This window comes from Phocoena sinus, chromosome 10 (genome assembly GCF_008692025.1).
Source record: "Phocoena sinus isolate mPhoSin1 chromosome 10, mPhoSin1.pri, whole genome shotgun sequence".
Lineage (NCBI taxonomy): Eukaryota > Metazoa > Chordata > Mammalia > Artiodactyla > Phocoenidae > Phocoena > Phocoena sinus.
In genome coordinates, this window is record NC_045772.1 from 88,626,291 (window position 1) to 88,652,045 (window position 25,755).

The following is a 25,755-nucleotide window of genomic DNA, read 5'->3' on the forward strand; positions in this document are numbered from 1 at the left end:
AAGTACTTTATCCTGCAAGGTACATGATGCTTATTACTCCCAAAACTTGTCCAAGGTCATTCAAGTAATAAGTGGCAGAGACAGATATGTTTGATTTCAAAGCTTATATTACCAACCATGAAATATGGAAGCAACTCCAGAAACTCTTCAAAAGTACACAAAGGCAAGATACATATCTTTGGGTTTATGCACTTCTATGTTTTTCATTTTTAGTATATCACCTTGACTCTCCCTTCATGGAGAATACTGAAACTTTCACATTTTTCTCTTCCATATCCACAGTTATCTAAAATCATATTCATATTTTTCCTTCCCTCCCAACTGAGAGGAACAAGTTACTCTCTTCCTCTCCTTGATAAAATTCCCATTTGCATTTTTGGTACAGGTTGTTGGCTGTTGGTGCCATCTCATTTTGTCAGTCCACCCATCCCTGTTTTCTGATCTTCCCTTCATGCATCTTTCATCTCAGTTTTTAAACATGCTTGAAGCTCTTTTATTTCAACAAACATATGAACCCCAAACATCAAAATCATTTTCTTATCTCCTCCAACTTTAGTGATCTTCTTGCCTTTACTAGCAATCCTATTCCAAGAGGCACAATTTATTTTTCTCCATTTCCTCTTCAAGGCCTTGAAGTATGGCATCCAACTTCACTACCCAAATCTGCTCTTTCTTCTATAATTTTTGTCTTGGTTAATGATGTAATTATTTATCATTTACCCAAATCAGAAAGCTCCAAGTCTTCCTTATTTCCTCTCTCTTTTTCACTTTCTTCTGAAATGTTTCTCAGATCTGTTCTGTAAATTTCTACTGATGCCTTGATCAGGCCCAGACTATTTTTCAAGTAGGCTATTTCAATACTTGCATCTATCTAATATCCTTGCTCTTATTCTATTCTTTTTTCAGTCCACCCTTCACAATAATTCACAGAATTATCCCTGTATAAAATAAATCTGATTGTATGACTCCCATTCTTAAAATTCCATGGGCTGCAGTAAAGTTAGTTCCTAGTAATTACCTGACTCATGAGGCCCCAAATGACCTAAACTGAACCACTCTTTTCAACCTTGTCTCCCAGTATAATTCCCTTCTAATATTATATTAAATTACTATTCTCTGAACCTCCATAACTGTGACCATGCTAGTCTTTCTTCCTGGAATGCCATTTTCTCTTTTCTCCATTCAGGAAATTCCTATGAATGTTTCAAGTCAGAATTTAATTGCTTTGTGAAGCTTTTCTTACTTTCCTTGAGAGAATTTGCCTCTCTCTTCCTTGGGGGCATACAGCACTTAATACTTTGATTATAGTATAGAGTATATTGTGTGATCTTCAGTTTGAGTCTTTCTCTCTAAACTGTTTAGAGACAGTCATTATGACCTATTCGGCTTCTTTGATTCATTGCATGCCAATTTCCATGTATACATATTTTTGCTCAATAAATAAACAGAAAGGATACACCATCATCCATCACTTGATTACTTAGTCAGATGTGGAAGTTATAACTGTCTACCTTTTCCATATTCTACTCTGCCTGCTTACAATGCTAGTTAAGAATGGCTTTATCATACATTAATTAATCTCTACAATAAAGAATATAGTGGTTTGGTGCAAACATTTTTGTGGAACATTTTTCCAAGGAAACTGATTTTGAAAGCTAAGGCACTGCCTATTAAGTATTGCTCTTTTTCCTGCAAAACAATAATTTCACATCATGTAGGATGGCAAGTTCTGGTACCTCGTCAAATTTTTATTTAAGCTTCTGATGTAATCCTCTGATGCCAATTTAGAGTTACTATTTTTAAATGAATACCTCCCTTGAACTGCCTTCTAATTCCTTGGGTAATTTCTGCTTATTATTAGCAGTTGAATAGTTGCACCTGTGCACCAGGGTTCAAGAAAACAGCAACCATCTGCCAAGAACTACAGACCTTAGCCCTTGGTCTCTGGTATTCTGACGGTACTGCCTTCTCTAATGGAAGTATCAGTACCTGGTGAACACACTGCTAACACTCAGTCATGGAAATATTAACACCCTATGGCCCACACGAGCTACATCAAATCTCAACGTGTCTCTGGCTAAAAATAAGCCAAAAGGACGTGGTGAACCTTCAAACAGGATTAAGCAATCAATAATAGCAAAAATTTTCCAAGCTAGTAATGGAGCACACCAGTTCTCAGGAGGTTAAGCCACTGAAAAAATAAGACTATTCAAAGGAGAAAAAATACAGACCTCTGAAGAACTCACCCTGACAACTCACTTAACAAGCATAAACTGTTTGTTCTCAGAGAAGTCAGCTTTTGAATTTAGAGAAGTTGAAAGGTTCATTTCTGGAAACAGCTTGTCCTCAAGTTTATTAATAGTTCAGTTAAACTGAGAGTAGGAGTCATAGGATAAGTACAATGGAAATACTCCAACCTTTTCAGTGACCTGTTTTGATGCATGATAAGGAACTGCTCAATGTGCAAATAAATCCAGTTTCTACTAAGTTCCCCGAATGACGCTTAATAAACAGCTCTCTGCTTTGAAACCAGTCCCTATAACCTCTAAAAATCTGGTTATTCAGAAAAAAAGCAATTACACAGTGAAGTAGAAACATCCAAGCATAAGACAGTAAGTACTGCTATTTACTATAATCAAACTACTTTAGGATAGTTTTATTTACATATTTAGTATGTAAACAAATAGTATGTATTTATGTAGGAAGGCTGTAAGTCATAGTGTTAAGATTGCAAGCTCCAAATCTCTGGATTTAACTCTAGCTCCTTAACTTACTAATGTCAGTTGGGCAACTTAACCCCAGTAAGCCTCCGTTTCCTCAATGGTAAAATTGGAATAATAATAGTATTTGCCTGAAGGTTATTGTAGATAATAAAACGAGGTCGTATTAAGGAGCACTAAGTAAAAATCTGATCTTTATATTTAAAACATTAAGTGAATCAAATAGATGTTCAGCATCTCTTTAAGTAGAGAAGGCTCCTATAAACAGAATTATGCTTAGTTATCAGAAACCAGAATATTGAAGTCCATCTAGTGAATCCTCTTATTTTATAAGCAAGAAAACTAATCAGTATTACAGGCTTCATTCTGACAAAGATTTTTGTAAGAAACATTACATGAACTTAACAAAAAATATTAGTTAACACATTTAAATGTCTTTAAAAGAGACCAAGGTACATTTTAATAAAACAATAATAAGTTACCCCCCCTCAAAAAAAACCACCAGTTAGTGCTTTAGAAATGTTAGAAAGTTGTCCTGTAAGAAAATTATGCTTTAGAGATATAGTCATAGTTTTTACCTTTACAACTACTCTTTAAGTATTTTTAATAGTTTTATAGAGATATAAATACCATACAGTTCACTCAGAGTGTACAATGTAATGATTTTTAGCATGTTTCTAGAGTTGTGGAACCATATCACAAAAAGAAACCTCATATCCATTGGCACTCATTCCCTATTTTCCCTCTCCTCTAGCCCTAGGTGATCTCTAATCTACTTTCTGTCTCTATCCATTTGCCTATTCTGGGCATCTCATATATGGATCATACAATATGTGGTCTTTTGTGACTAGCTTCTTTTGCTTAGCATGTTTTCAAGGTTCATTCATGTTGTAACGTATATTAATATTCGTTCTTTCTTATTATTGAATACTGCTACATTGCATGGATAGACCACATTTTATCTATCCATTCATTAGCTGATGGCCATTTGAGTTGTTTCTACTTTTTGGCTATTATAAATAATGCTGGTCTGAACATTCATGTAGGAGTTTTTGAGTGAACCTGCTTTCTATTTATCTTGAGTATTAACTAGGAGTGGAATTGTTGGGTCATATGGTAACTTGATCTTTCATATTTAACAAACTGCCCCATTTTACATTCCCTTGAGCAATATATGAGATTTGCAATTTCTTCACATCCTTGCCAATGCTTATTGTCTTTTTGATTATAGCTATCCTAGTTAGTGTAAAGTGGTATCTCATTGTGGTTTTCATTTATATTTCCCTAGTGGTTAATGATGTTGAGCATCTTTTCATGTGCTTACTGGGCATTTGTATATATTCTTTGGAGAAATGTTGGATCCTCTGACTATTTATTTATTTAAAAAATATTTATTTATTTGGCTGCGCCTGGTCTTAGTTGCAGCACATGGGATCTTCGTTGCCGTGTGCGGGATCTTTGTTGCGGCACGCGGGATGGTTTAGTTATGGCATGCAAACTCTTAGTTGCGGCATGTGGAATCTAGTTCCCTGACCAGGGATCAAACCCAGGCTCCCTGCATTGGGAGTGGCAGTCTTAGTTACTGGACCACCAGGGAAGTCCTCCTCTGACCATGTAAAAATTGGGTTGTTTATTGTTTTGTTATTGAGTTGTAAGAGTAGTTATATATTCTGAATACAATTCCCTTATTGGATATATGATTTGCTAAACCTCTTACTCTGTGAATTGTTACCTTCACTTTTTTTTTTTAACCTTCACATTTTGAGCCAAATTTCGATGAGCTTATCAGTTCAGGAATGACAAAATAATAATTGTGCTAATATTCTAAGTCTTACCTGAGCCAAAAACAACTAGAATTTAGCAAAAAAATTTTGTAGATATTGGCTATTCTTATCTATCTAAATCAGAAAAAGATGTTAGGAGTAAGGTGGAAATGAGAACTTATTTTTTTCCAGAAAGTTCTTGAAACACAAGTATGTACTGTAAATAATTCCAATGAAACCAATCAATTGTTAATTGATTTTCTTATTATAGCATTATTTCATTAATTCATTCACCTGTACAAGGAGATGTAGGAAATAAAGATAATCGATGATTCCCTCAAATAATATAATTTAAATATTAAAATAAAGTAGTATAAATAATCATAATGTATTTTTTATAGTGACTGAGTCAATATTGAGTAATTACTATGTCCCAGGTATTATTAAGCCTTTGAGAAACAGAAACACTATGATGAACTGTTTTGCCTTAACTAGCTCTCAGTCCAACATGGGCAAATTACATGTTTCACATGTTGCATGTAAACACATTGCAATAAAATGTAATTCATAAAGAAACAAAGCACTGTACTAGGAAGATGTGATCAATTTTACTTGGCAAGATCAAGGAAGGATCCACCTATAAGAAGCCTTATAAAAAGGGGAAAAGCTGCAAGCTCAACTAAAAGAAAAATTCTATATCTATCTGTCTGTCTGTCTATCTATCTATCTATCTATCTATCTATCTATCTATCTCTCTATCTATCATCTATCAAGGAAGAGTGGGCATCTGGGCATGCAGTAATTAATGGAAGACATCAGAAAACTGAAAAAAATATTCAATGTGAGAGGCACAAAACATGTAGGATTTTAAGATAATTTGTAACTTTTTTTTTGTTTTCTTTTTGTGGTACGCGGGCCTCTCACTGTTGTGGCCTCTCCCGTTGCGGAGCACAGGCTCCGGACGCGCAGGCTCAGCGGCCATGGCTCACGGGCCTAGCTGCTCCGCGGCATGTGGGATCCTCCCGGATCAGGGCACGAACCCGTGTCCCCTACATCAGCAGGCGGACTCTCAACCACTGCGCCACCAGGGAAGCCCAATAATTTGTAAATTTTGAGCTTGGAAGATTGAGCGGAACCTATTAACGCTTACAAATAATAGAAAAAGAAAACACTTTCTCTCCCTTTCCCATGCTAGAAGTTTTATAAAAGACACAAATTTTAAAATAAACCTAAATAAATCCTTTGAAAAGTCCTTTGTGTCACTTTCTCTCCCTCCTTTCTCCTTCATCAGGATCTTGAGAGAGAATTTAGAATAGAACTGGGTGTCACAATTCTTCTCTGACTCTAGAGATTGCAGACTTTCTTCATGGCATCAGTGAGCTGATGCCATCAAGACAGACTTAAAATATCCCTTCTTGGCTTTGAATATGAAACAGAAGCCAAGGAAGAGCTGCTTCCCCAAACCAGAGCCAGACACCACACTTGTTCCCTCATGCTTCTCCTTAACTAGAAGATGACGTCATTGCCCCACCAGATCCCCTACCCCCATGCATTTTATTCTGAGGGAAGATCTGAAGAATATATAAGGGATAGCTTTTCCTTTTATTCTTGTCATCATCATTGGCTTATTAACTGAAAACCTACTGTAAGCAGGGTATTTTGCCAGGCTTTGCATGTTTCAGTAGTAAAAGATATTGTTTTAATTTTTAAGAACTCTTTTCTTTTGAGAGGGGGACAAGTAGAGAATTTTATTTTTCCCTATTCAATTTTTTTTGTTGTTATTTCTGTAACAGCAAGTAGACTCTCCATTTAAGATACTATGGCCATTAATTATACTTCAAGTTTAGTACAGAAGACACAATTATATTTTAGATTTGTTTAAAATTAATATTCATAGTTTACATTTATCTAAATTTAATATTCATAGCTACTGAAATTGGAAACAAATGGAATTGCTATTGAATTAATCACATAGTCCTACAGCTTTTCTCTTCAAATTTTTCTCATTAGTAATGTCATGCCTGTCACGCAATTCTTACCTGGAAGTCAAAAGTCCAAGTGCCTCCAAAGGGTGAGAAAATTTCCATCTTCTCAAAATGGTATGCATTTCCGAAACAGTTGTTTCATCCCATCCAGGGGCACTACCCAGGACCAAAGGAAGGGAGCAATTTTCATTATTGCAGTAGAGGCGATAAAACCATAAGTATCTTCTCTTTTCCTCAGAGAGTCTGCAAAACCAGATTGGAAACTGTAATTTACTGGAGTTTGCTACACTAACAAATGTTTGCTGTAAATACACAGTACAAAATGTTAGTCTAGTTCTTTGACTTTTATTTTAGTTTATTTTGGAAAACAAGTCCTTTATCTTTTGGGGACAGTTTGATAGGTTATTTTATCAGCTTATTTCCCACTAAATTTATTTTTTTATAGAAAAATAAAATGAAATAAACTTCAGTTCAGATAATTCACATTTATTTTTCCTCACTCTTATGCTTGCTACTTCTTTAAAAAAGTCATTTTGGTTGGCAGAGTCTCTGTCTCTTTTAAGGCAGACCAAGTTTATCTGAATCCTGCAACATGTACTACTTAGAACAAAGTTGCTTAACCATTTACTTTCTTACATTCTTTATAAATTAACTTAGACCCAAGTGGGCCTGTGGAGAAATGGCATATTTTGAAGACCATATTCCTTCATTTCAAAGTAAGTTTCAATCAGAGTTCAGAAAACTTTTTGCTCTGAACTCTAAAAACAAAGATCTCAATTTATCCCTGGATTCTGGCTTTAAAGTCTCAGAGTTTGCTGGAAGTTTGGGGTTAAAATGCCAGTGAATAGGACTTCCTTAAGTGCTCAAGTGTTCCTCTCTGGAGAGTGGTCCCAACAGAAGATTTAAGTCTAGGACAAGGGTCATTGATTCACTGACAGTTTACCGTGTTTTGCTTACACTCCAGCAAAAGCATTCAAGACCATGGTTCAGCTGAAGGACAGCATTTCTCACATGACAATGACAGCTTTTCAACACTGTCTCCTCCAAACTGATACTCTGTTGCTCAGCTTAAATTAACTAAAACTCCCAAGCAGGATAATAAGAATTATTGAAAGACTTTAAATATCGATATTTCTCTACAATTTCTTCTGAAGCCATCTTCATCTGCAAAGTGAAAGAACTGGATTATAGAGGATGATTTTTGAGGTGCATTTAGTCTCCTTTTCTGTTTTGTCACTACCTTCCTCACCAGAAAGCCCTGGAAGAAAAAATTCCATAACCAACTTATTTCTATGGTATTAAAACAAGTTATATTTTCCTAACTGAATTCATTTTTTCAATTTTGAACAGTGATTTTCTCTCTTTTACCTTCTTTTATTGAAGCATAATTTACATAAAAGAGAATGCATGGCTTCAGTTAATTAAATTTTGCCAAATGCATACATCAAGTAAAAACTACACACTTTTCAAGATATAAAAGTTTTCTTATGCCACCAAAGGCAAGCACTAGTATGATTTCTTTCACTTTAGACTATTACCTATTTTCAAACTTCATATAAATGGAATCATAGAGTAAATATTCTTTTAGTTATAGCTTCTTTCACTCAGTATAATGTTTTTTAAATTACCCATATTGTTGAGTGTATCAGTAGATTATTCCTTTTAATTAATGAGTACTCTTCCTTTGTATGAATATATCACAATTTGCTTATCCTTTTTCATATTTGATGGACATTTGTGTTGTTTCCTGTTTGGGGATATTATGAATAAAGCTGCTGAGAAATTTGTGTGCATGTGTTCATATGGGTATATTTTTCATTTCCCCTAGAAAGTACCAAGGAGGGGAATGACTTGGTTGTATGTCACATTTTTGTTTAACTTTTGAAGAAACTGTCAAACTATTCTCTGAAGTAGTTGTAATATTTCACATTATCATGTGTAGGGTATGGTAGAACCAACTGTATGGCATTCTTGCCCACACTTGATTTTTGCCCATTTAAAAATATTATCCGGCTTCCCTGCTGGCGCAGTGGTTGAGAGTCCGCCTGCTGATGCAGGGGACACGGGTTCGTGCCCCGGTCCAGGAAGATCCCACATGCCGCGGAGATGGCCGCTGAGCCTGCATGTCCGGAGCCTGTGCTCCGCAATGGGAGAGGCCACAACAGTGAGAGGCCCGCGTACCGCAAAAAAAAAAAAAAAAAAAAAAATGATTCAAGTCTTCAGAGTGTAATTAAAAGCATACTGATCATTTGAAAAGAAATTATACATTCTAACGGGTGTATAATTGTATCTTTATCACTAATTTGGGGAGGACTAGAACAGTCATCTTAACAAAAGGGGTTATTTTAATCAATGACATGATATATCCTTCCATTTACTGAGATTTTCTTTAATTTCTCTTAGCAAAGTTTTGTACTTTTTAATGTAGAGATGTTGATATTGTAAATAGAATTTTGAAAAATAAAATTTATTTTCTATTTTTTACTGGAATACAATTGCATTTTGCACATTAACCTCAAATGCAATGATCTTACATAATCACTCATATGAAAATAGAGTAAGTTTTATTTCTTTCTTTCCAACTTCTATACATTTAACACTTATTTATCTTGCCATAGTGCACTGGCTAGGATTTCCAGTACAACACTGAAGAGGAATATTGAGACAAACATCTTTGCTTTGTTCCCAATTCAGGGGGAAAGCACTCATTCTTGCACCACTTAATACGAGGTTAACTCTAGATTTTTCCATAGATCTAGATTCAATTCAGGAGTTGAAGTCTGAGGAAGTTCCATTCTACTCCTAGTTTTGTGAGTTTTTATCATGAATGGGTGTTGAATTTTGTCAAATTTTTTTTCCAAATATTTCAAGATGGTATGATTTTCCTTGTATATCTTTTTCCATTCTTTTAACTATAATCAAGCTGAATTCTTATTTTAAAATATATGCCTGTAAACAGCATAAAGTTGGATATTACTTTTGTAATGTAGGCTAACAATTTCTGCCTTTTAATTGGGGTTTTTATTAATTTATATTTAACAGAATATTGACATGATTGGGTTTAAATCAACCATATTGTTATTAATTTTTTTGTCCAAACTATTTCTCCTTTTCTCCTGCTTTCTTTTGGATTTTTTTAAATTTAATTTTTGTCATCTTTTTGACTTTTAAATGTACTCTTAAAATTTGGGGGGGGTGTGCTTTCTTTCAAGATTATAATATTCTTTTTTAGCATATCACAGCCAACCACAATTAATGTTACACTACCTTATGTATAAGAATCTTAGAACACTATGCTTTTATTTTTCTATTTCTCATTCTTATTGTAGTTGTTACAATTTTATTTTCATATATTGCAAACCCAGCTGTATATTGTGATTTTTGTTTAAACAATTATTTTTTAATAAATTAATAAATGTGTAAAAAATGTGTATTTTTATTATCTACCTACTTTCCCTTTGTGGTGCTTTTCATTTATTCTTGTAGATTTATCACTTCTTTTATCACTTATCACTTCTTTTAGCATGAAATATTTTCTTTAAGATTTCTTATAGTACAGATGAGCTTATAACTAACTCAGCTGTGCTTAGTTGAATATGTTTTAATTTTGCCTTAACTTTTGAAATGTAATTTTACTGGTTATAGAATCTTAAGTTGATGTATTTTCTTTTCCCCTTTCAAAATGCAAGATAATGTTATAATGTCTTTTGGCTTCCATTGCTTCTAATGAGAAATCCTCAGTTAATGAGTAATCTGCTGAATTATAGTTGTTCCCATGGATGCAATTTGTTGATTTTCTCTGATGTGTTAGAAAAAAAATTATCTTTATCTTTAGTTTTCAGAAATTTGACTATAATGTGCTAAGATGGTGTGTGTGTATGCACATGCACACATGCTTGGGATTTGCTAAGCTTCTTATATCTGTGGGTTGATTTTTTTTTAAATCAAACTTGTAAAATTTTGGCTATTATTTCTTTCAGTTTTTTTTTTTTTTAACTTCAATCCCTCTCTTCTCTCCTGTGTGTCCAATACACACATATTATATTACTTGATATTGCCCCACAGGTCACAAGGCTCTATCACTATTTTCAGGTTTTGTTCTTTCTGTACTTCAACACGGATAATTTCTATGGCCCATTCTTCAAGATCACTGTTCTTTTTTTCTTCATTATGCAATCTATTAAGCTTTTCCAGTGATTTTTTTTTAAAATTTAGATATTGTTTTTCAGTTCCTAAATTTCCATTTTTCTACTGAGACTTCATTTGTTCACTCATACATATCTTTTTATTTAAATCCATAAAAGTCTTTATAATAGTTATAAAATATTTGGATCTGTTTCTGTAAACTGCTTTGCCCCATCTTGGGCTATGGTTATATATTCCTGACTCTTCCTATGTCTAGCAATTATTGATTGTACACTAAACCTTTAAAATTCTGCATTTTGCTATCTTTTGATTGTTGAATGTTTCAATTTTTTTAGTAGTCTGTTTAATTACTAGCAGAGCAGCTTGATCCTTTTGAGGCTTGTTTTTACGATTTGTTAGGCTAGGCCAAGTATACTCCTTAATCTTGGCCTAGAGCACACTTACTCCTAATATGCATCTTTCTGATTTCTTTATTGAATGCTGGGGTGTGGTGATCTTTCTCTATTATTACTAGTCAGAATTTCTATGTCTCCCAGCATTGGGCAACCTCTAGAATCTACATTTATTTCACATCTCCCTGTAGCAGTTCTTTTGTAATCCCTACAAAATCTCTATCTGCTCAAGAGTAGCTTAGTACTCAGCTAAATATATAAGGGGACACCAATACATATTTCTGTAGCTCCTAACCTGTACATCTTCCTTTTCTCTACTATTATGCTCTGTAAATTCCAGCTTCCTCAGCATCAATAAACTCCGATCTCTGCCTTTTTTAAAAAATCTCAGCAAGACCTGCATGCTCTTCTTTAATTATATCTCCCAGATCTATGGTACAGAAAATGCCTCTGGGCTGAAAGTCACTTTATTCATGGGTTCACATTAAGGCCTATCTGTTCAATTTCTGAGAGCAGTTGTTTCATATGTATTTTTCTTGTGTCATATTTCTTTAATTCAGGAGGATTAGTCTAGTAATAGGTAATCTTCATGGCTAGAAGTGGAAGCATAACTTCTTTCATACCAAATTATTTTATACCTTATGTTCCAGGATTTTCTTTATATCTGACATATTCTTTTAGCTGTCATCAAGAAGGTGTTTTTCTTAGTTTTACAAATATTATAGGTACATTTTCATTGAATTTCATTGAGTCTGAACTTTCTGACTGATTACATTTGATCAATTTGAAAGAAGGAATCACCAACTAAATGATAAAATGTGGTATTTTGAAAATGAATTTAATCTGTTTCTAACACAAGTTTTATCACATTGAAGGCTGGTCTCCATCTGTTTTCACAGTCCAGAATGAAATTGTACTCTACTGAGTACTGATAATTGTATTTGAGTGGGTGAAACAGAGGAAAATGTTACTTATTTTATAGTATAAGTTATTCTCTTAAATAGAAACTGAAGTCTAAGACCAGTTAGAAATCACTGGGGTTAATTTAAAAACACAAACGTTTAATATTTAAAGGCAGTTACTGTGCTTATTATTTGTTGGTTTTGATATTTTTTGTTTGAATATTTTAAAATTTCAAAGTATAGTATCTTTTTATATATTAAAAATCTCTCATTACAAATATATTAGCCTCTGATATGTGACACACTTGTTAAATGCAAGGTTTTATATTTTTGATTAAGGAGTATAAAAAGATGCTTCACCTAGTTAAGATGACAATAGTCTAGTATAAGAGTCTTTCAACATTTTCAATCCTTAAGGTAATTTTTATACCAAATTCTATGCAAAGGAACTTTATTCATGATAACATTTATTTTACACATATTATTTATCAGGCACAGTGTAGAACACTGAAAATGTAGTGATAAACAAGATAGATAGTTCCTTGTTCTCTCAGTTCTTACAAGCTAATAAGAAAAAAACACATTAATAAACAAGGTGATAATAGATTCTGCTAAGTGTGATAACATAAAAGGTAATAAGATAGATTGTAAAGAGAGTAGAACTCCATTAGGTAGAGTGATCAAAGAAGGGCTCTTTGAGAAGATCACAATTAAGTGAAGACCTATAGGGTGAGATGATTCAGTCATGTGAAGAACTAGGAAGGAGTATTTCATGTAGAGGAAACACCAAATAAGAAGGCCTTGAGATGGGAGAGGGAATACAGCACATGTGAAGTATGTGAAGCAAGCGGATGTCACTGGCTTGAAGTGAATGAGGAAAAGTGTAAGACAAGATGAAATTAGAGATCAGGGGAGTAACAAGATTACCCAAAATGGAATGCTTGATCACATTCAACACCTCAGTCTAGACGGTCTCAAACTTATTCCTCCTCCAGAAAATGACTCTAACATCTGCCCAGTTCATCAATTCAAAAACCTTAGATTCTCCATTGACTTAACTTGATTCTTTGGTTTTTTAATTGACTTAACTCCTATTTACTAATAATCATGAAGTCATGTCTTCTCAACTTCCAAATATGCTCCAAATCTAGCCATTACTACCAGTGTCCACTGCCATCTCCCTAGTTCTAGTGACCACGACCTCCTGCCTAAAATATCACATAAGCTACTCTGCTGTACTGCTTGCTTCCACTTACTTCCTCTCCAATCCATTCTTCAACTTGTAGTCAAAAGAGTCACTCAAAAAGATTATTCAGATCACATGACTATCCCATTCAAAACCTTTAAATAATTTCTTATTCTTGGAATAAAATGCTTTATTATGTTATATATGTATATCACCATAAATATATGTGTGTGTGTATATATATATATATACACACACACACACACACACACACACACACACATAAAGAGTTGCTTTCTTAGTTTTATGCTTTTTCCATGTTAGTAATGACCACCATAAGCTGTGGCTTAGATATTACCAAATATTAAAGTCAAATAGTAATTACAAAGAGAGAATTAGTATTCTCTTATAATTCTTCCTGGTCTTTTTTTTTTCCCCAGAGAATTACTGTTTGGCAAAATTTAAGTATTCCTTAGTTACTAATTTAGTGCTATTAAAACATGATTTATTTCTGTTCTTTTTTAATCTGCCATTATAATTAAATTTTGCATTTTCCTGTTTAGTAGGACATTTTCCTGTCCTACTTGAAGGACTGAGCAACGTTTTATCACTGTTAAATGCTGATCTGTATCAGTCTCTGCTTTGTTGTTTTGAACTGAATGATCTCCAATCCTTTTATTTTTCCTTTGACCAAACAAAGTTACTAAATGCCCCAAGGGGAAAAAAAATCTTTAAGAAAACATGAAAAATTACTAATTTATTTCCTAAACATTAGTTGATCATCCAACAGGCATGATTTTAGGAAATGAAAGGAGTTACGTGGGAAGGAAGGTTCACTCTTGAAAGATATGAGTGCTTCTAGTATGACTGCTGGTATCATGAACAGCAGGCAAAATTCCCTCCCAAGAACTGGGTCACTTACAGTAAGGGAGACTGTTTCTGTGAAAGTCTGGCAATATGTTTTAAACATTCTTTTGGTGGTTCTTCAAGATCACTTCTATTCTCTTCAGAATCAAGTTTCATATATTCCCACTCAGTAGCTGGAAAATCAATCTGAAATAAATAAAATGGTTTGCCATGTATCAAACACCTGAAAAATGCATTATTAATTTAATGATTTCTATCTTATAGAAATTAAAGTAAAATAAATACCCTATATTTTCTGTGCTTTTTTATTATTTAAAAATAATTTTAAAAGAATCATTACACTTTGGACTTGGTGTTTAAATATACATGATATTTGGCAAATCCTCAATTATTTATATAAATGGTATATATATTAGTAGACTGTAACATTATCATAGAAAAAATGAGAAAAATAATAACATATGAACTTTTCATACAGTTAAATGTTACATTTTTGTTTAGTGCTAAAATTACATCCTTTCCAATTTTCATTACTGAGATGTCTTTCTATTATTAAATGATGAAAATTATAGATGGTAATTATACTTTTTTCATATAATCACTTGATAAAATAAAAAGAGTTACTTTATGTTGGTCTTTACTATCTGAAATCTGTAAGTCTGTGAACCACTCTGTGGACATGATAGTGAAATCTTCTCTGGTAAAGATCTGTTTCACGAGTATAAAACCAAATAGAATATTTTTGCTGTGGCTCTATAGTTCAGCTTTATAGACAGAGCTAGAATGCAGGCCTTCTTTTTTCCTGGCTCAACATGCTTTCCACTAAACCATGTTTAAGTGATAATCTGATTCTAGTAAATAAAATGATAGTTAACAAAAAATACAGTTTCCAAGTATGTAAATGAGCTAAATATTTTACTGCCCAAAATATTTGCTTAAGCGTATCATATATTATTTTTCATTTTCATATTAGAAAATCTAAAGAATTTATTTTTCTCTGCTGAACTACCTTAGGTTGTGATCTCAGAGAAAATGGAAGAGTATTATAAGGTAGAATGTGAGATGCAGCTTAATCTATTTGGGCTCTTATTTGAAAAAGTCAGCAATTTTATTCTGTAACCTTTGCAATTTGTTGCAAAATTTGTTTTTGGTATAAATTTGTTATAATTATCAGTTATTATTCCAACATGAAAAAAGAACTGAGTAACAGAAATGCTAAACCAAAGCAATATTATAGTAAATTTTGCCTCTTGACAGAAAGAGTAATCTTGATGCCTTGGAGAGAAGTGCCTGCAGTATTAGCATGTTACACTTTACTCTTTATGTATCCAAATATTTTAAACACATAAAACAAAAATACTAGAAATAGCATTTAATGAGCTAATTCAATTTTATGCTGGTCCTAAGTAAAGGCAGGGTAGATGAGAAACTAAAGGTAGTAGATGAGAATACAGTAGTAGATGAGAATACAGAAGCTCCCTGTGAACAATCCATAATAAATTCTTTGATATATTTCAATTATGAAATTTTTTTTTCATTTCTGACACATGAATGAGGCCCTATACAAACTGCATATCTTCATATATTATGAAGGCAAACAGTTACTGATTCTTGAGCCACTTATAGAAAAAATTAGGATTTTCCCCAATTGTTTCTTGTTCTAATTTTTCACAAAAGAGAAAATCACCCAAAGTATGTGTTAATGTATTTGCCCAAGAACTCTTTTTTTTTTTAACATCTTTATTGGAATATAACTGTTTTACAATGGTGTGTTACTTTCTGCTTTATAACAAAGTGAATCAGCTATACATATACATATATCACCATATATACTCCCTCTTGCATCTCCCTGCCATCCTCCCTATCCCACCTCTCTAGGTGGTCACAAATCACTGAGCTGATCCCCCTGTGCTATGTGGCTGCTTCCCACTAGCTATCTATTTTACATTTGGCATGACTCTTTTTGAATTATGGTTTTCTCAGGGTATATGCCCAGGAGTGGGATTGCTGGGTCGTATGGTAGTTCTGTTTTTAGTTTTTTAAGGAACCTCCATACTGTTCTCCATAGTGGCTGTATCAGTTTACATTCCAACCAACAGTGCAAGAGGGTTCCCTTTTCTCCACACCCTCTCCAGCATTTATTGTTTGTAGATTTTTTGATGATGGCCATTCTGACTGGTGGGAGGTGACACCTCATTGTAGTTTTTTTTTTTTTTTTTTTTTGCGGTACGTGGGCCTCTCACTGTTGTGGCCTCTCCCGTTGCAGAGCACAGGCTCCGGACGCGCAGGCTCAGCGGCCATGGCTCACGGGGCTAGCCGCTCCGCGGCATGTGGGATCTTCCTGGACCAGGGCACGAACCCGTGTCCCCTGCATCAGCAGGCGGACTCTCAACCACTGCGCCACCAGGGAAGCCCTCTCACTGTAGTTTTGATTTGCTTTTCTCTAATTATTAGTGATGTTGAGAATCCTTTCATGTGTTTGCTGGCAATCTGTATATCTTCTTTGGAGAAAGGTCTATTTAGGTCTTCTGCCCATTTTTGGATTATGTTGTTTGTTTTTTTGATATTGAGCTGCGTGAGCTGCTTGTAAATTTTGGAGATTAATCCTTTGTCAGCTGCTTCATTTGCAAATATTTTCTCCTATTCTGAGGGTTGTCTTTTCATCTTGTTTATGGTTTCCTTTGCTGTGCAAAGGCTTTTAGGTTTCATTAGGTCCCTTTGTTTATTTTTGTTTTTATTTCCATTTCTGTAAGAGGTGGGTCAAAAAGGATCTTGCTGTGATTTGTCATAGAGTGTTCTGCCTGTGTTTTCCTCTAAGGATTTTATAATGTCTGCCCTTACATTAAGGCCTTTAATCCATTTTGAGTTTATTTTTGTGTATGGTGTTAGGGAGTGTTCTAATTTCATTCTTTTACATCTAGCTGTCCAGTTTTCCCAGCACCACTTATTGAAGAGGCTGTCTTTTCTCCATTGTATATTCTTGCCTCCTCTATCAAAAATAAGGTGGCCATATGTGTGAGGGTTTATCTCTGGGCTTTCTATCCTGTTCCATTGACCTATATTTCTGTTTTTGTGCCAGTACCATACTGTCTTGATTACTGTAGCTTTTTGTATAGTCTGAAGTCAGGGAGCCTGATTCCTCCAGCTCCGTTTTTCTTTCTCAAGATTGCTTTGGCTATTCGGGGTCTTTTGTGTTTCCATACAGACTGTGAAATTTTTTGTTCTAGTTATGTGAAAAATGTCATTGGTAGTTCGATAGGGATTGCACTGAATCTGTAGATTGCTTTGGGTAGTAGAGTCATTTTCACAATGTTGATTCTTCCAATCCAATAACATGGTATATATCTCCATCTGCTTGTATCATCTTTAATTTCTTTCATCAGTGTCTTATAGTTTTCTGCATACAGGTCTTTGGTCTCCTTAGGTAGATTTATACTTGGGTATTTTATTCTTTTTGTTGCAATGGTAAATGGGAGCGTTTCCTTAATTTCTCTTTCACATTTTTCATCATTAGTGTATAGGAATGCGAGAGATTTCTGTGCATTAATTTTGTATCCTGCTACTTCACCAAATTCAGTGATTAGCTCTAGTAGCTTTCTGGTAGCATCTTTAGGATTCTGTATGTATAGTATCATGTCATCTGCAAACAGTGAGAGTTTTACTTCTTTTTTCTGATTTGGATTCCTTTTACTTCTTTTTCTTCTCTGATTGCTGTGGCTAAAACTTCCAAAACTATGTTGAATAATAGTGGTGAGAGTGGACAACCCTGTCTTGTTCCTGATCTTAGAGGAAATAGTTTCAGTTTCTCACCAATGAGAATGATGTTGGCTGTGGGTTTGTTATATATGGCCTTTATTATGTTGAAGTTAAGTTCCCTCTATGCCGATTTTCTGGAAGGTTTTTGTCATAAATGTGAACTGAATTGTGTCAAAAGCATTTTCTGCATCTACTGAGATGATCATATGGTTTTTCTCCTTCAATTTGTCAATATGGTTTATCACATTGATTGATTTGCATATACTGAAGAATCCTTGCATTCCTGGGATGAACCTCACTTCATCATGGTGTATGATCCTTTTAATGTGCTGTTGGATTCTGTTTGCTAGTATTTTGTTGAGAATTTTTGCATCTATGTTCTTCAGTGCTATTGGCCTGTAGTTTTCTTTGTGACATCTTTGTCTTGTTTTGGTATCAGGGTAATGGTGGCCGCATAGAATGAGTTTGGGAGTGTTCCCCCCTCTGCTGTATCTTGCAAGAGTTTGAGAAGGATAGGTGTTGCTCTTCCCTAATGTTTGATAGAATTCGCCTGTGAAGCCATCTGGTCCTGGGCTTTTGTTTGTTGGAAGATTATTAATCACAGTCTCAATCTCAGTACTTGTGATTGGTCTGTTCGTATTTTCTATTTCTTCCTGGTTCAGTCTCGGAAGATTGTGTATCTTGAAGAAGTTGTCCATTTCTTCCAGGTTTTCCATTTTATTGGCATATAGTTGCTTGCAGTAATCTCTAATGATCCTTTGTATTTCTGCAGTGTCAGTTGTTACATCTCTTTTTCATTTCTAATTCTGTTGATTTGAGTCTTCTCCCTTTTTTCCTTGATGAGTCTGGCTAATGGTTTATCAATTTTATCTTCTTAAAGAACCAGCTTTTAGTTTTATTGATCTTTGCTATTGTTTCCTTCATTTCTTTTTCATTTATTTCTGATCTGATCTTTATGATTTCTCTCCTTCTACTAACTTTGTTTTTTTTTTGTTGTTGTTCTTCTCTGATTGATTTAGGTGTAAGGTTAGGTTGTTTATCTGAGATGTTTCTTGTTTCTTGCGGTAGGATTGTATTGTTATAAACTTCCGCCTTAGAACTGCTTTTGCTGCATCCTATAGATTTTGGGTCATCGTGTTTTCATTGTCATTTTTTTTCTAGGTATTTTTTGATTTCCTCTTTGATTTATTCAGTGATGTCTTGATTATTTAGTAGTGTATTGTTTAGCCTCCATGTGTTTGTATGTTTTACAGGTTTTTTCCAGTAATTGATACCTAGTCTCATAGCGTTGTGGTCAGAAAAGATACTTGATACGATTTCAATTTTCTTAAATTTACCAAGGCTTGATTTGTGACCCAAGATATGAACTATCCTGGAGAATGGGCAGTAGATGGTGAAGGGAAGACGGTAGATACATTGCAGGCAGGGAATAGTATTCATAAATGCACATAAGGTAAAAGCAGGACAATGCATGTCAGAAACTATAACTCTTTCAGTGTTGCTGGAGCAACACTGTCAGTCAAGGAGTGGCAAGGGAAACAGTGGAGGGGGCTACGTTGTATTGCTCATCCTTAATTCTCTAGGTAGCGCTGAAGAGTATAAATGGGAGAGTGGCAGGTTCAGATTTACGTTTTAGAAGGATCACACTTGTGGATTTTGGATTAGAGAATAACAAAACTAAAGCCAAGAAAAAAAACATCTAAACCATTGTAACCTAGGAGGGAACTGTTGAACTAGGGCAGATGAGGTGGGGAATTGTGAGGACAGACATGAGGAACACATGGAGATAAGTTGGCAAAATATATTGTGGACTGAATATGAGTAGCAAGAAAGAAGGAGGAGACAAGTGAAACAGCTCAGTGTATCTGGGGGCATGAACAGACAAAAATAATTCAGGGAGTGAAAGCATTCTGAGAGGATGGTGAGCTCAGTTTGGGATGTGTTATCTTTGAAGCTGTCTACAGAATATCCAGGCACGTGCTTATATTTGTCTGAAGCTTGTGGTATAAAGGCGTCTGAACTAAAGATACAGACTTAGAAGCGAACCTGCAAGATACTGTAAATAAAACCTTAGGAATGAATGAGACCCAGTAATTCCACTGCTGGGTATACACCCAAGATAAATGAAAACATATGTTCACACACAAATTTGTATATGAATGTTCATAGCAGCACTATTCTTAATAGCCAAAAGGTGGAAACAATCTAAATGCATATCAACTAATAAGTGGAAAAAGTGTGGTATAGCTATATAATGTAATATTATTCAACAATAAAAAAGAAATAAGTACTGATATATGCTTCAAAGTGGATGAATTTTGAAACATTATGCTAAGTAAAATCATCTAGCCACAAAAGAACACACATTGTGTGATTCCATTTATATGAAATGGGCAGAATAGGTGAATCTACAGAGACAGAAAGTACATTAGTAGTTGTTTAGAGTTGGGACTAGGAAGTGATAGCTAAAAGTTATGAGATTTCTTTATAAAAATGAAAATGCTCTAAAGTTGACATTGGTGACATTAGTTGCACACATCTGTGAAAATACTAGAAAACACTGAATTGCACACTTTAAATGGGAGGATTGTATGGTATGTGAAGTATATCTCAATAAAACTTTAATGAAATTATCTCAGGGAGAATATATCTACTGAGAATAGCAATGGGCAGCAGATGGAATCCCTGAGAACTGGCAACAGTGGGGACTAGCAGAAGAAGAGGAGTCCGGAAAGAAGACAGAGAAGGAATAACCAGAGAGAGTGTGAAGAGAAACCTAGGCCAGCAACAGAGGGGAAGAGTGTTCTGTAATGGGGAAGAGACAGTGCCAAAAATTGCAGAGAGCACTAGTATGAAGAGGAACGAGAACAAGCACTGGATTTGGCAACTAGAAATTAGCGGGTTGCCTGACAATAGTTCAGTGTGGTGAGGACAAATAAACCAAAATATAGTGAATTTAGATATGAATGAGAAGATGAGTAAGTAGAGAAACATAAAACAAAACAAGAGCAACATTAACTAAAACAGCTCTGCTCTTAGGGCTTAAATTATGAGTCACTCTACTAGATTGTATACAGAGAGAGGGAGGAAGTTGAGGGAGATACAGGCTGATGGAATCATATAACAATTTGTCTCCATGTCTGAACTCAGATCTACTTCACTCTATCCACTGCTTCCAGTCAGCAGCACAGCATGAAAAAAACAAGACTGACTTGAAGGAATCAAGTTCTGTAACATATATCCCTTATCATACTGTGGTGGCAACAGTGTGGCAGTAATTGTCCATCTAATATAGATAGTCAGCAAAGTACAGACCTAAAAGAAGTTGGACAGGCATAGTACTGTACAATTCTTTCATTGCACGCAGGTGAAAATAGAAGGTTAAATGACTTGTTCACAGTCATAAAGTTTACTATTAAAGAGCTAAGACTAGACTCCAGATTTCCTAACTCTCAGCCTGACCTCTTTCCCTTGAGACCCACCCTGACTCCTTAACAACACTGGTGGCAGAACTTGCTTCTAATTTCCTTACCATCTCATAATCTTTAGGTTGAAAATTCTGCTCTAAATTTAGGTGTGTGTAATTAGAGTGGTGCTGGTTATTAAGGCTTTTAACTTTAATACCTTAGTAACTCCTATTTTATTTTGTATATTTCATCATCAAGTAAAAACATCTGAGACATTTCCCTCTATGTCTATACCATTTGAAATTATTTTGTAAAAGCAGATAATTTAACGTTTTTGCATACTGCTGAATTATTTCCATGCCCTCTCTCCTTTTTTTTGTCAGATAAATTCTGTCATGGCTCCAGGTCTCTGCTTTGAAATCTATGCTGCTGTCGAATGCTCGAAACTTCGCTTCAGATTCCACTTCCAAGATCTGTGTTCCTAAAGCAGCTGTTCCCTTCATCTGAGAAGAATCAAGGCAAGTCTCATCTGATAGTCTCCCTTACATCCTCCACCCCACCGCTGCTGCTAAAGGCCCAGATACTCATAAATTCATATCCACAAAGCTCTGGCAATGGTCAGACTTGGAAGATTTTGGTTAAGCTCAGGTGGTTTGGATCTGGCAAGAAATAGTCTGATAAGAAATGCACTCATCCTCTCAAAGAAAGTAGCTATCCTGTTACGAGGAAACATCTGCTAATCAGTAAGCCATCAATGCTGAGTGTTAGGATGTTGTGCTGAGATCCACCCTGAACAACCACTCCTTTTTATCATAATGTCCATGGATTCGAAGTGGATCTTTGGCTACTGTCTGGTGGCAGGGGGGACATCCTCCATCCTTCAGAGTGAAAGCCACATTTTTATTAGTGTTATTTTTCTTTGCTGTTTTTAACATCTTGCTGTCCATTTTGCTAAACTTTGTCCCTCACACCCCTCAACCCAAACCTGGCAATTTTACGCACCTCCGGACTGCACTAGTTTCCTCTAGTGTAGTGATCCTCACTGAAGGCAAATTTACCCCTAGAGATCATCTAACAATATTTCGAGGCATTTCTGATTATCAGAACTGGGGAAGTGCTACTGGCACCTAGTGGGTAAAAGTCAAGGACGCTGCCAAGTATCCTACAATGCACAGGACAGTCCCCACAACAAACTTATCCTGTCTAAAATGTCAATAGTACCGAGGTTGAAAAATCCTATTCTACAGAATGCTGCCCAGTTTTCCCGATGGAGATGGAAAGTCCATATGCCCTGCATTGCCATGTATGGGAGTGTCCATGTTTCAGGTATCTGATGAATCTTATCACTTATAATCATGGAAAAATGAGGAAAGTGAGAAAAAAATTCTCTGAGTAGAAAGGACCAAAGCCTGGAATCATTAACCACCTTTCATTCATGATTACAAATAGCAGAAAGTAGAGAGCCTTTAAGGAAAAAGAAAGGATTTTTGTTTGCAGTTTCTCCCCCACTATCCAGGTAATTGCTAGTCATTTAGGAAACACACAACAAAAGAAATTTTAAGGAAACATGACACAATGAAGAGGCAGGTGTGAATAAGGTACCAAGTTAATAATATATACTAATGACTGTTTTTAGACAAAGGAAAGAAAAATGAATACGTATAATGAGTAGATTCATGGCAACACTCCATCCCTCTCCTTCATGATTGTGTTTGATACAGAATGGCTTGAAATTGCTATTATGTAAGCTGAGAGAAAAGTGCTTTGAGAATACTGAATGCAAAATAAAAGCAATAGAGATTTTACAAATCCCAGAAGGCTGGAGAAAGAGAAGACTATTAAAATGTGTGATCCTGGAAGAAAATTGTTTCTGTAATTGACAACAAGCTACTTATTAAAGCGCTGTGTGTACTTTAATCTCATAGCCTGACACTTACCTGCAGGGTCACTGGGGATGGCTGACTTATATCCCACACTCCTGGAGCTATCAGTTCTTTGGGAGGCTCACTCTGTAATGTTGTGCTGAATAACATAGACCTGAGAATTGATTTGCTGCAAAAGACAACACATACGGACAGGCAGAAGTCACTTCAAAAGGGAAGCTATTATTATCTATAAATTTCTTTTGGAGTATAAACATAATCAGCTATTTCAGTAGCTTCATTCAGTAGCTAGAAGATAAATACAATATTCCTCAAGCCTAGGTACTGATTAGTGGTTCATTTCTAATATACCGTAGGCATGGCTATGTCCATAGACACCTACATTTATTTTTCACCTAAGAAAATTGTTTCCACAATGGTTTCTAACAGGTAGCATTTACTCTTAATTTCCAACAATGTTGATTACAAGATGGGACTAAGAATCTCAAATTTATATTCTTAGAGTTATGACTCCCTTAAATCAATAAAGATGTTAACTCTTTTTTTTTTTTTACATCTTTATTGGAGTATAATTGCTTTACAATGGTGTGTTAGTTTCTGCTTTATAACAAAGTGAATCAGTTATACATATACATATGTTCCCATATCTCTTCCCTCTTGTGTCTCCCTCCCTCCCACCCTCCCTATCACACCCCTCCAGGCGGTCACAAAGCACTGAGCTGATATCCCTGTGCTATGCGGCTGCTTCCCACTAGCTATCTACCTTACGTTTGGTAGTGTATATATGTCCATGCCTCTCTCTTGCTTTAACACAGCTTACCCTTCCCCCTCCCCATATCCTCAAGTCCATTCTCTAGTAGGTCTGTGTCTTTATTCCTGTCTTACCCCTAGGTTCTTCATGACATTTTTTTTTTCTTAAGCACATTTTTTTGCTCCAGGGTGACTAAATTCCTTGGGCATCTTTAAAGATATGAGCTCTAAACTTATAGAATCAAAATAGTTGTGGGGCTTCATAGAGGAAATGATTCTTTAAGCATAAATAGAAAGATTATTCATATTTTGAATATTTAAAACTATGCTGTAAATTACCATAGTAAATGAGAGTGAATACGGGAAAGACTTTAGACAGGAAGAATTCATGGATACTTTTAACAGCTTCAGTAACATCCAGATCCACAGAGGCTTATAGGAATTAAAAAACAAGCTACACCTGGCTTGTATATATGAATAAGATTATTGGTAAAATGTTCCATGATCAGTAAGAACAGTCTTTGATAAACAAACAAAATTAAAACTGTAGAACTTAAAGTCAATAAAATTAAGTTTATAAAGAACTTTAAAGTAAAGTAAGCCTCTTTGAAAATAACAGAATTCTACCTTGCCATTTAATGGACAAATATGCAAAATATGAAGGAAAAAAATCCAACAAATAAAGTTGTTAAATCCTGAGGCTTCCTGAGGCTTGGCTTCTTTATTTTTCATATCTAAAGATATTGTTAAAAAGTACCTACCCAAGGGATATATTTTAAACATTTATAATTTTAAACATTACTGGGCAGATATCTTTATACAACCCAAGAATATTCTATCAGCAGAATGAATTTTGAGTCATTTTTTTTCCCTTTGTTCTATTCCCTCCTCATCTGGAGAAAGTTATTTTTGTTTTGTTTTGTTTTTTGGTATAACAATAGCAGGGAACAGTATTAGCAAGCTAAAAGTTAACTCAATAAGGTAAAGATTAGAAAATTATGACTGTGATTTTCTCTTTTACTTTTCAGAGTATATAACCTTGCCCTAAATGGTCTGAAGCATCCATCCTCTTGGGAAAAGTTTTGGCCTAGTTTCAGCCAGAATGCGAAAAGAAGGTCTAACACTAAGTTTGGAGGGCTCAGATGTTAATGTCCTCCACAGTATTTACAGAAAATTTTCCTATCCACAGTAGAATCAACAGGAGTGAGGAGGGAGGATGTGGCGTATTGTAAGGGGAATGTGACAAAAGAAAAAGCCACAACTTTCTGGCAATTTGAGATTGTGGGAAGCAGAAGATAGAGAAAGAGGGACAGAGTGAGTATGGTAGATAGAGGTATCCCAATTTCCCCCTCTTCTGCCTATAGGAAGACCCATGGGGAGGAGTGTTAGATAAGCGAGCATAGCCTAATGATGAGGGCAGAGGGGACTCCATTCTGTACCTCAAGCTTCAGATCCTGGAAGAAAGTCACCTATTGAACTGCTCTTGTACCAACTTGTGGAGTGACCTTAAACTTAGGGCCATGTGACATACAGGCAAAAGGAACTCCTGTGTTTATTGGGTCTTCTTTGGTTTCTGTACAGAAGAGATGGAGCCTAGGCACAGCTAAAGATATCTGGGTGAGGGTGTTTTCATAAAGGGGGTCACATGGTGGGGACAAAGGGCCTCTGTAATAAGGGCATCTGATTGAACCATCTGAGTTGAGGTCAGCTGGATGTCCCATATGGGTCTATGGTGCCTGCCAGAGCCCAAGTCACCCAGGGAGTGTCAGTAAGCCCTGGTGAAGCTGGGAGAGCACCAATCACAAGCTACATAAGATATAACAAATAACCACCAGCTTAAAAATGCCTTTGATTTGGATATCTAAGTAACTAGTTGAAATAATCTGTTTCTTTTCTGATCCTTTGTATCCAGATATCCTCTTAGAAAGAGAAGGTGTCGGGAAGCTATCTGAGTGACTGAGCATTTTATCCGAAGAAGGGAGACTGCATAATTCTAAA

General features: G+C 35.2%; 1 protein-coding gene across 2 annotated transcripts in view; it reads right to left on the bottom strand.

The window, feature by feature from the left end:
- Nucleotides 1-25,755, bottom strand: part of PIK3C2G (phosphatidylinositol-4-phosphate 3-kinase catalytic subunit type 2 gamma) — a 353,016-nt gene that overhangs the window by 247,666 nt on the left and 79,595 nt on the right. For both annotated transcript variants that reach the window (XM_032647260.1, XM_032647259.1), the window contains 3 exons: nt 23,062-23,176; nt 14,017-14,147; nt 6,523-6,711 (listed from right to left, as the gene is read on the bottom strand). In XM_032647260.1, the coding sequence (XP_032503151.1) occupies nt 6,523-6,711; nt 14,017-14,147; nt 23,062-23,176 (435 nt within the window). The remainder of the gene's footprint in view (nt 1-6,522; nt 6,712-14,016; nt 14,148-23,061; nt 23,177-25,755) is intronic.